Below are 11,144 nucleotides of genomic sequence, written 5' to 3'. Positions count from 1 at the left end.
GATACTGTTTTCTATTCAGTAACTTTTATTGATTTCTAAAATATTACTAGAAAATCAAATCTTTTAGTGATATAGTGTCGAAAAATACTATCTGGATTTTGAGTTTATTATTTCTGATATCAATTTATTATTTAAATTGACGCTGAAGTTCATCTCAGATCAAAAAGTAACTAGATAAATGTCGCTACGTGGAATATCGTTGCGTGAAAATGAGCCTTATTAGATTTCGGTCCAAAGAAAGTGGAGGGGATGGGCGCCATTTCTTTTAAAAGCGCATGCCTGCGCGCCTTCTCGACAGTTTCGTTTCGACTGTGAATTAAAACACATCGGGCGTATTAATATTTGTTTTATTCATGAATTTTATTTTTATTACATCGTAAAAATATATATCACGGATTAACTCGGGTATCAATAAATCTATTGTTTATTATCAATTAGTACGTTTCTCGACGATGAGCTCCAAATAGAATCCTGTTTTTTCCAGTTCCGTCGCTTTATAATTTCTAATTCTTAACAAACTATATTTTTTACAATAGGATATTCAACATATTGCTATTATTGTTTGTAAAATCAGTGTGGAAGGCTTTGTTTTGAACAAAATGGCTTTGAAAATTCGTGTTGATTCGCCTAATGTGAAATACACCGACGATTATATCGAAGCACAATACGAGTATCGAACGACGTACGTTACGGTGGACGATCATGCAAAATACACTGTAAGTATCTAGAAAATTCTTTTTTCGCTTATACCATATTTTTAATTCGATTTGTTTTTATTAAGTATCTTGAAATGAAAATGTTGGAACGAAGAAAATGACATATTTTTGTATTTACCGCTCGAACCTACACTAAGCTATTCATTAAATAAATACCATAAAAAATACAATCCGATTTAAAATTAAATTTTTCTGTTTTACTGACCGAAAGTATTTAACATCATTAGAAGAAACGTACTTTGAAATAATTTTCATATTTTTAAACAATGGTAATAATATATTCAATCTTTGAAGTTCTGAACGACTATAATCGATAATCGATAACGATTTTAATAAGTTAAATACATCGATAACTGTCTAACGCATCGATGTTATAAACAATATACATAAATGTTTATTATTTATAGATTTTTCAATAATCGTTAGATTTTATTATTTTTTGTTGGAAGAAATTATTTTTGTATTTATTGAGATCCAAATAGAAAATATACTAATTCCAATAATAGAATTATTATTACAACAAATATTAATTAAACAAAAGATATTATTTAAAAGAATGTTTAAAAAGTTATAGTAATAGATAGTAATAAATAATGCATCGAACTGACAAATTTAAGTCCAAATTCTTTATTTTTCCTGACATATAAATAATATTGACAGCTTCGTATTAATTATTATTAATTGAATAATCAAGTATCATAACTGAACAAAGTATTTAAACAATAATTATTTATAATTTTATATTTCTATTTTTTTGTTAAGAAAAATTCTAAAATTTGTAAGTTAACCTGACAAATCTACGAATAACTAAATAAATTATTATTGACTTTATGAATCATGCTCCATTCATGAAAAAAAAATAGTATTATAGAAATTATCTTATTAGTAATCAACAAAAATTCGTAAGTGTTATATATTTCAGATTTTTTATTTGAAAATTCTTTTCTATGAAAACTAAAAACAAAATAAAAGTTTTTATACTTCATACTATAGCAAAAAAATAAATCCTTGGATAGAAATATTAATGAATCACTATGCTTATTGTAATTTTCTCTAAACTGTTAAGAGAAATATATTACAGAAGTATAAATTGCGTTTCTGTTTTAACAGGCAACACCAGCAACTACAAATCTCGTGATTAGAACACAATTAAAAGTTCCGAAGCTTGGAGTGATGTTGGTGGGATGGGGTGGAAACAATGGAACTACTTTCACTGCAGCGCTTTTAGCAAACAAACATAAGTTGACCTGGGAAACAAAGCATGGTCTTCAGAAATCAAATTGGTACTTACGATATTCTGATAAAATCTTTGTTGTTTATTGAACTAATCTTTAGATGTTACATGTACTATGTAGAATCGTGATCCATCCCAAAATTTTATTGCAGCTATGTAATTATAGTTTGATTCACTATGAAAAAGTTAAGAAAAGATAGAAAGTACAGTCAAAGTGGAACAATCGTAATTTAATATGCATTTCTTTTTTCTAATCAAGTGTTCCTTCAATCAATGTTACAATAATGAAACTTTTTCACTATCTATCACTCTGTTGATTATCTTTGTGATAACTACAGACACTAGTTTAGCTTCTGCATTGGATTTCAGGTATGGTTCTTTAATTCAAGCATCTACCATCAAACTAGGTAGAGGGAAAACAGAAGATGTGTTTGTTCCCATGTCCTGGATGCTTCCAATGGTAAATCCAGATAATATAGAACTTGATGGCTGGGATATATCTGACTTGAATCTGTTCAAAGCCATGCAGCGAGCGAAGGTTTTGGATATCAATTTGCAGAAGCAATTGGAGACACACATGGTGTCTATGAAACCCAGGAAAAGCATATACTATCCCGATTTCATCGCTGCAAATCAGGTAAACATTTCCACTTTATTTCCAATCAATATTTACCCTTTGGTTTTGGAATGAACATTTTGTGTTCGTGTTTCCAGGAAGAAAGAGCAAACAATATTATCCCGGGTACGAAACTAGAGCAGTTAAATTTGATCAGAAAGGATATTGCTGAGTTTAAAAATGCTAAGAAGTTGGATCAAGTGATTGTGCTGTGGACTGCTAACACAGAACGATTTTCCGAAATAATTTGTGGCCTCAACGACACTGCTGACAATTTGCTAAAAGCCATAAGCGATAATCATTCAGAAATCAGTCCAAGTACAGTGTTCGCAGTTGCGGCAGCTCTGGAAGGCGTAAGTTTAAAAATTTACTACAATAAATCTTTCCATTTTATGGTATATTGTACGTTTTATTAATTTCAGTGTACATATATAAATGGTTCACCACAAAATACCTTCGTACCAGGTGCAATAGAATTAGCAAAGAGACAAAAGACATTCATTGGTGGTGATGATTTTAAATCTGGACAGACAAAGCTGAAATCTGTACTAATCGACTTTTTGGTCTCTGCTGGTATTAAACCAGTGTCGATAGTCAGTTATAACCATTTGGGAAATAACGATGGGTACAATTTGTCTGCTCCGCAACAGTTTCGATCTAAAGAGGTAATGATCTTGTAAGAAAATTGTTAAATATTGGTTCAATTAATTACTCATAATTTCTTTATTAGATTTCTAAAAGCAACGTGGTAGATGACATGGTACAATCAAATAGGATTTTATATAAACCTGAGGAAAAGCCAGATCACTGCGTCGTTATCAAATATGTCCCATATGTTGGTATGAATGCAAAATATAAAAATTGTCTGTGACTCTTGTTTCTGAATCCATCAGAAATGCGATAAAAACAGTAGCATAAAAATAAACAGAATTACATTGCATTACGAATACCGAAACTATTTAATGTTTGATTAGGTGACAGTAAACGGGCAATGGATGAATACACATCGGAAATATTACTCGGAGGGCAGAACACTATAGTGATTCATAACACCTGCGAAGATTCCCTGTTGGCCAGTCCAATAATACTGGATCTGGTTTTATTGGCAGAGATTTGCTCACGCATCAGTTTCAAGCTAGCAGACACGGAAGAGGAATTCACCAGATTTCACAATGTACTCTCTGTATTGTCATACCTTTGCAAAGCGCCACTGGTTCCACAAGGGACACCAGTGATAAATGCATTATCCAAACAACGAGCCGCGATTGAAAATATTTTGAGAGCTTGCCTTGCATTACCCCCTGAGAATAATATGTTGCTCGAACACAAAGTGATTTTTGGTAAGCAAATATAAACCAGAGAAACAAAATTCTATCTTGAGAGTGAAGAAATTACTATCAAAGAAGTAAAGAACGAAGAAATAGTATTACGTTAGAGTAATACGAGAAACAGGAAATTTTAAATCTTCCTGTAAAATTTTTCACAGAGTCTATGAGATGAAGGTTTTGGAAAAGCAGATATCACAAAAGTTATTTAGTGTAAATTTTGATTGTTTTTAATTAGTAGAAGTTATATGTAAGTTTGAAGAAAGATTTGTCTATAAACTACAATATTTAATGTATTAATTTCGCAAAATTTTACAGCGCACAGATGATGTATATTTTGAAAAGAAAAAACATGAAAGTGTATACTTTTATTTTTTTGAATAATAAAAGAGTCATTAGTTTTTTACGAACGTGTAATTCGCTAGTTGTTTACATTTTCAAATTTATAGGTAAGAGAACTGTAGAGTAATAATGAAAAATTGTTTCAAAGGGTATAGCCGAATAAGGGGGTCAAATGTGCCCCCAAACCAAATTGAACGTGCGATGGGTCATTCGATAGCTAATCAAAAGAAAACTCTTTGTACTGATTTTTAACCCGAAATCTCGACGGTGGGGGTAGTAATGGGATGATAAAGAAAATCATGTTTTTGCGCAATTTCTCTTGTCCTACTGAATAAAAAGATGACATTTCAGAGACATTTCGGGTTTCGGGAAAGTTTTTTAAATTGAAGCACCAGGTAGTAAAAAGTAAAATCCCGCAAAAAATGCCGATTATGCATTGAAGCAGTTGCAGAATTAGTACTTGACCCCTGCAACCGCAAATAATTTTTCCAGAACGATTTAAAATATTTTAATTTCGCCGAAAAATTTATCGAATCTCGAAAGTACGTAGGATTTCGGGGGTATATGTATTCACCAGGAATGATTGTAATTGAGCTCCGCATGATTATCGTACCTGTGAGTCGAAACCCTAACGATTAAGAGAATAGATGCTCCTTAGTGTATTGGTGGTATTCTCCGAAGTCTTGACGAAGTACACTCACACGTTACTTTTTTTTGTACGTGGGGAAATCCTCATGGACACCCGCGGGCCCGCCCGAAGGGAGGGTCGACAGGTAGTGCCGGACTCTTACCAGCTAAAACCCCACGGTGACCATCCTCAAACGCCTGGCGAGGGATCGGGAAGTTCCCTCTAGGGAACTCTAGTGAGACATCAAAGAGTCCCCTGCCACGCCGTGCCTTTTCAGGCCCCTCCCGTAACATGGGACCAAGCTGCCGGCCGCGTGGCCAGTGGGCACATTGGTCGCAGCCAACTGGCCAACCTGCGGCCTTGGGTAAAACCCGCGGCAAGTATTCCATGCCCCAGTCCGCTCACGCACACAACATATTCATACCGGTGTTTAGTCCGCGGGAGCTTTTGCTCCGACCTCCGGGATGTCATGCGAGGATGCGACCACCAGCCTTCTCAGGTTGATGACCTCATCCCCGCATCCCATCCCAGCAGCTACCCCTATCCGCCACTTGGAGACGCGCCACGTAGGGGTTCACCTCCCCTGTCACCTGAACAACCAAACGGGTGCGTGGACTCACACGTTACTGATGAGAAGTTGTCCTTCCCAGAAATCTTGTCATCCTTGGGGTTTTCAAGAAATAACCCACCTAAATTTGCACCAACGTAACAAATATATGTCACCCATTACCAACGACCCTGAGATGCACATGAGGAAATAATGCTCATTCATAGGAATAATAAAAATGCCTGGGCAGTCGAGATTCGAAATTGTATGCCACTGACGCGAGAACGAACTTTAGCTTTTCAAGATCAAGAAAGAAAGACTCACACTCGCCTTCTTTCTCAATTTCTCGAAGTTGCGTGAAGTGCCGAGTTCGCGTAACATGGCTCTCCCTATTAAGTACTTTGTAGACGCTAAAGAAGTTCGTCGTTACTAGTGTCGCCGTCGATGCACTGAATTATGCCAAATCTGGCCACACTGCTTACGAGTTACGATACGATGCAATTTTAGAAAGCACATGCATCTGAAAATCTCAGGACGATTGGTGGCTTAATATCAAAAGGTTATTTGTAAAATTATGAATTCTACCGCTTTGTCATCTGGAACTTTGGGTCATTCGCCAGGTCAAAGAACGTCAGAATCTCAAGATTCGGAATTAACCTCTAGCGGGAATGAAACATCGAAAATTTTAAATCAAATGAAATCCGAGTCACAGGCACGAAAACAACAGAAACGTCTACTTCGGGAATTGCATTTAAAACGCGTTCAATCGTTGAGGAAAGAATTGGAGTATATTAAAGCAACAGAGTGGAGATATCAGCCAATTGATCGGTATATTTCAATACTAGACTTTTTAATTTACAAAGTCTCTTTGTGGGTTACACTAATACAAATCTTATCCGTAACATGTTCGTAGGTACATGGATAGAAACTATAGAAATTAAATATGCTGTCCTTAATATATACCTTCGTAAAATACGTCGTAGGAAATAAGTTGCCTATTAAGAATGACACGGACGAAATAAACAGTGTCATAAAACGCATTGAAAATGTTTATGAGAAAGAAATAATGAAAGATGAATATTTTCATAAGGATGATTGTTATTACAAGATAGGAAAAGTCACTTTCATTGCGACAGATTATATTTTGGTTGATAATTTTTATATATATGATACAGTGAATGGTTTTATAGATAATTTAAAAATAGGAGATAAAGTCCAATATTTAGCCTTGCAGGAAGGCCATGAGAAGGAACATAAAATAAAGAAAATTATTTGTGTGATAGATGACTCTTGGGATAACGATGTTCCAAATTTCCAAACAAATTGTGTCGAATCACAAGCATTAACAAAATGCATAATTGGAAAAGTACTAGAACGCAAGAATCGAATATTAGTTGTAGACCCTAATAATATTTCTGTTGATTTAAACAAAGTGCAATCAGAATTTATTCCTGTGATTGGAGATTGGTTAAATATAGAGGCAGAAGTAGAAATACAGATAAACTCTTCTAATCTAAATGAAGAAATTTTACAGATAAAAAAGATTCAACCTTTGCGGTCCAAGTTGGATTGTGGAACTATATCTAGTTACGATCCAAGCAAAGAAATTGGTACTATTGGAAAAGATATAGTATTTAATAGAAGGATATGTGATGCTGGTTATGTCCCTCGTGTTGGTGATAAAGTGATTAGTGATAGTATCGAAAGTGATCAAGGACTTTATACATGGAGATCATTAACTGTAGTTCCAATACTTCAGGCAAGTGCTACTTTGATAATGTTACTTAGCTATACATTAAAAAATAATGATACTGCTCAAATAATATTATTCAAATGATTTATTTTTTGTGTAATCATTTATCTAGGATAAATTATAATATCTACATAAGTCAATTTTATTGAGAAATAGAATCACATTTGTAGAAGTTTTGAAAATGAATAAACTATTTCATAAGAAAATTTAAACTCTAAATGATACAAATAAATCTGTTTTTTATAGGTTTCACGAAAAGATACTTTACCAGCATTATGCAGTACACCTATAACAAAAAAGAACTTAAATGATCTTATAAAAAATAAATGTGGAATACATATTAGTAGTAATACAAATATTGATTTAAACATGTTAGAAGAAAAAACTGTAACACTTACAATACAAAATGTAGGTAATAGTACTCATGTACTATGTAAAGCTTACTTCATGACAAAGAAAACTCAGTCCCAATTAGTTTTAGTAAAACCAACTACTGTTAGTACTGTCTCAGTATTAAATCCCTCTGATACTTTAACTTATATATTTAAATGTAAAGCAAAATTTATTGGTACAAGCGAAGAACTATTTATCTTCAATTTCAAAGGTTTTGAAATTGGAAGAATTTTTTATGTATATGTAAAACCTAAAAGTATACAAAAGAAAACATGCTCAGAAGATGATAATGTCAAAATTAATAAACGCGATCGTGTACCAGATCTAGATGAATGGAATGAAGCAACGTACATTCCAGGTGTTAAACCATATAAACCAGCAACATTTATTAAAGTACGTAACGTAGCGTTCAAAGTTCCGCAGCGTTATTGGGATGTAATATTACAATGTTTAAAAGATGGGAAGTCACAAACTGAGTGTGCACATAATGTAGGAAATGCTGTACCTTGTTTGTTAAATAGACTTTGTTTTCAATCATACAAAGATCGTTTTCATGCTTTATTATATTTAGAAGAAATTGCTCAAACAATAAATATACAACAATACAGCATAGAAAGCACAATTATGAGGCATTGTGAAAAATACTTGGTGATGGAAGTGCCTGGTCTTGCTGAAAAACGCCCATCTCTTCTTATTGGTGACAGAGCAATAGTATCTTTCAAGTGGGATAATTCTCAAGGTATGTTATCATATGTACAATTAATACATATGTATATGTACATCTATATTAAATATACAATCTACAATAATAAATATGTTATACAATAATGATAATAAAAATTATTATACAATAATTAATATATATATGTATATTAATTTGTATGGTGGTTGCAATAGGAAAACTGAAATATGAAGGATTCATTCACAAAGTTACAAGATCAGAAATATTTTTGAAATTTAATCACAAATTCCATCAAGAGTATAATTATGAGGACTGTCAAGTGACTTTCAAATGTTCACAATCTGGTATACAATGTGGTCATAATGCTATTAATATGGCTGTGAATCGTTTAGGTGCTGACTTTTTGTTTCCTACGCATGTGGTTGAAAAAGATTCTCAATTAAATCTTGAAGAAATTGTAGTAACAAACGAAACATTTCCTAAACAAATGACTCATCAACGAACTGATTCCATATCATCAGAGTCCTCTTGTATTAGTACTACATCTACAAGTAATAAATCTAGTAGTACATCAAAGTCATTTACAAAAGTATCTGTTGTAGAAAGATTATTTAACGTTAAACCAATGGAACAGACTCCAGAACCTGTAACGAGTCCTGTTACAATAATAAAAGACAATCAACACAGTGAAATAAATGTAACAAAAAATGAAATGAGCATTTCAAAAAATTCAGGACATACAGTATCACAAAGAAATGCAAAACAAACAGCATCTATTTCTTCTCCCAGCGACGATTTACAACCATATATTTCGCAAGTAAAGAAACGAAAATTACTTTGGTTTAATAAAAACCTGAACTACTATCAAAAAGAAGCCATAAGGAACATACTGAAGGGACATGCGCGGCCATTACCTTATGTAATATTTGGACCACCTGGCACTGGGAAAACTGTCACTCTTTGCGAAGGAATCCTGCAAATTTTATCAATGATACCTGAGAGCCGGTTACTAATAGCAACACCGTCTAATAGTTCAGCAAATCTTATAGCAGATCGACTGTTAGACAGTAATGTTCTTAAACCTGGCGACATGGTACGGCTTATAGCTCATCATTATTTAGGTAGTGATTCTATATCAGATAAATTATTGCCGTATTGCGCCACTGCAGAATTAGCAGAAGAAGGAACACAGGAAAGAACAAAGTATAATGGAGTGGGACCAAGATTAAACTGTTCCATAAGTATACTTGGTCGTCACAGAATTACTATTGGTACCTGTGGTGCTTTGGGTATATTGCACAATATGGGTTTTCCCCATGGACATTTTTCACATGTATTAATCGATGAGGCTGGCCAGGCAACGGAACCAGAAATTATGATTCCACTCAATTTTATTCATTCTGATTATGGACAAGTAGTTCTTGTGGGCGATCCGTTGCAACTTGGTCCGGTTGTACAAAGCGGAATAGCAAAAAGCTTTGGTCTGGACGAATCGTTTTTGTCAAGGCTGTTGCGACATTTTCCTTACCAAAGAGATCCTAATGGCTTTGAAACACACTATGATCCTCGTCTTATCACAAAGCTTGTTATGAATTATCGAAGTTTACCTGAAATACTCGAATTGTCAAGTTCTCTGTTCTATAATTCTGAATTAATAGCACAGGTACATATATTTGTGTCGTAAAAATCATATTTTACAGGATTTATCAAATTGAGGAAGTAATTAAAAAAATATTTCCAGATATCTTCCAAAAAAAGCAAAGAAGCAAAGCTTTTATTAACATTAGCCGATGAATTACCAGAAAGGAAAAGTACTCCCCCAGCTATAGTCTTTCATGGTGTTAATGGGGAGAATTGTAAAGACAGTGATAGTCCAAGTTGGTATAATACTGAAGAAGCAGCGCAAGTATATCTTTACCTTTTGAAACTATACAAGTGTGGTCTTTCACCCGATGACATTGGAATCATAACTCCTTATCAAAAGCAGGTAAGGTGTTTAAATATAATTTATAAAATAATAATTATACAGTCACTTCACATTTTATTTGTTATCAATTGCTTGTTGTAGGTCCATGAAATTCGAGATATGCTTATGGAGTTAGACACAAAATTACCAAAAATCAGCAGCGTCGAAGGATTTCAAGGTCAAGAGCGTAATGTTATTATTATTTCAGCCGTGCGATCCTCAAATAATTTTGTTAGCGAAGACATTAAACACGCACTTGGATTTGTTGCTTGTCCTCGAAGACTCAATGTAGCAATTACTCGTGCTCGTGCTTTGATCATAATTTTAGGAAATCCTAGACTTTTAGCTCAAGATCCTTATTGGAGGAACGTTTTAATTTATTGCATCAACAAAGACTCTTATACTGGATGCAGCTTTGTTTTTTCTGATATAGAAGACTCTCTGGCGGAAACAAATGATTCTTTTATCAGTAACGATACTAATATTTTGTTATGAATCGCGACAACAACAGTAACTATGCCTTTTTTTCTCGAAGTATGTATTTATTACCGAATTACAAAATTACTGTTCTTTTTTTGTACAGTATTCCGAGTGATTTAATAAAGAAATAAATGATATTGTTTTTAATATGTACAAATTTCATTTTAAAGATAATGTACTTTCTGATAAATTAATGCAAGGTTTTAGTACAAAATATATATATTTTTTATGAAATACCTAGTTTTAAGCGATACGTTAGTGATTTCTAAATTTCATTTGTCCATAATCGTGATTCATGGTGTATATTAAGTTGTTTTAGATAATGAACAATGGATTTATTTTTTATGTTGAATATCTTTCTAAAATTATTCGATGTTGAAAGTAGAATAGAACAATAGTGAGGTTTTAGCACAAGTATTTAATTGTTTCTCCTCTGCATATTTCCAATCACGGAATACGTAA

At 33.3% G+C, this 11,144-nt stretch overlaps 2 protein-coding genes across 3 annotated transcripts; both read left to right on the top strand.

Annotated features, from left to right (window-relative positions):
* The first annotated feature begins 309 nt into the window (after positions 1 to 309).
* Positions 310 to 4,297, top strand: LOC122397321 (inositol-3-phosphate synthase 1-B). Of its 2 annotated transcripts, none has more exons than XM_043396435.1 (7): positions 310 to 716; positions 1,827 to 1,999; positions 2,320 to 2,587; positions 2,665 to 2,919; positions 2,989 to 3,231; positions 3,297 to 3,405; positions 3,541 to 4,297. In XM_043396435.1, exons 1-7 carry the CDS (start codon positions 600 to 602, stop codon positions 3,918 to 3,920), a joined length of 1,545 nt encoding a protein of 514 aa, XP_043252370.1. In that variant the 5' UTR covers positions 310 to 599; the 3' UTR covers positions 3,921 to 4,297. The 2 variants fall into 2 exon arrangements, with proteins under 2 accessions (XP_043252370.1, XP_043252371.1); XM_043396436.1 differs by lacking the exon at positions 310 to 716 and adding an exon at positions 1,488 to 1,618.
* A 1,826-nt stretch (positions 4,298 to 6,123) lies between these two features.
* LOC122397319 (probable RNA helicase armi) lies at positions 6,124 to 10,788 on the top strand. The gene is made up of 6 exons (XM_043396433.1): positions 6,124 to 6,236; positions 6,322 to 7,167; positions 7,408 to 8,293; positions 8,452 to 9,899; positions 9,978 to 10,223; positions 10,305 to 10,788. The coding sequence occupies exons 2-6, from the start codon at positions 6,352 to 6,354 to the stop codon at positions 10,695 to 10,697; spliced, it is 3,789 nt and encodes a 1,262-aa protein (XP_043252368.1). The 5' UTR covers positions 6,124 to 6,236; positions 6,322 to 6,351; the 3' UTR covers positions 10,698 to 10,788.
* Positions 10,789 to 11,144: the final 356 nt, after the last annotated feature.

This window comes from Colletes gigas, unplaced genomic scaffold (assembly GCF_013123115.1).
Source record: "Colletes gigas isolate AHSC1104 unplaced genomic scaffold, ASM1312311v1 Colletes_gigas_Sc00009, whole genome shotgun sequence".
In the NCBI taxonomy this organism is placed as follows: domain Eukaryota; kingdom Metazoa; phylum Arthropoda; class Insecta; order Hymenoptera; family Colletidae; genus Colletes; species Colletes gigas.
Note: the sequence above shows the minus strand (reverse complement) of the source record. Positions and strands in the feature narration are given on the sequence as shown.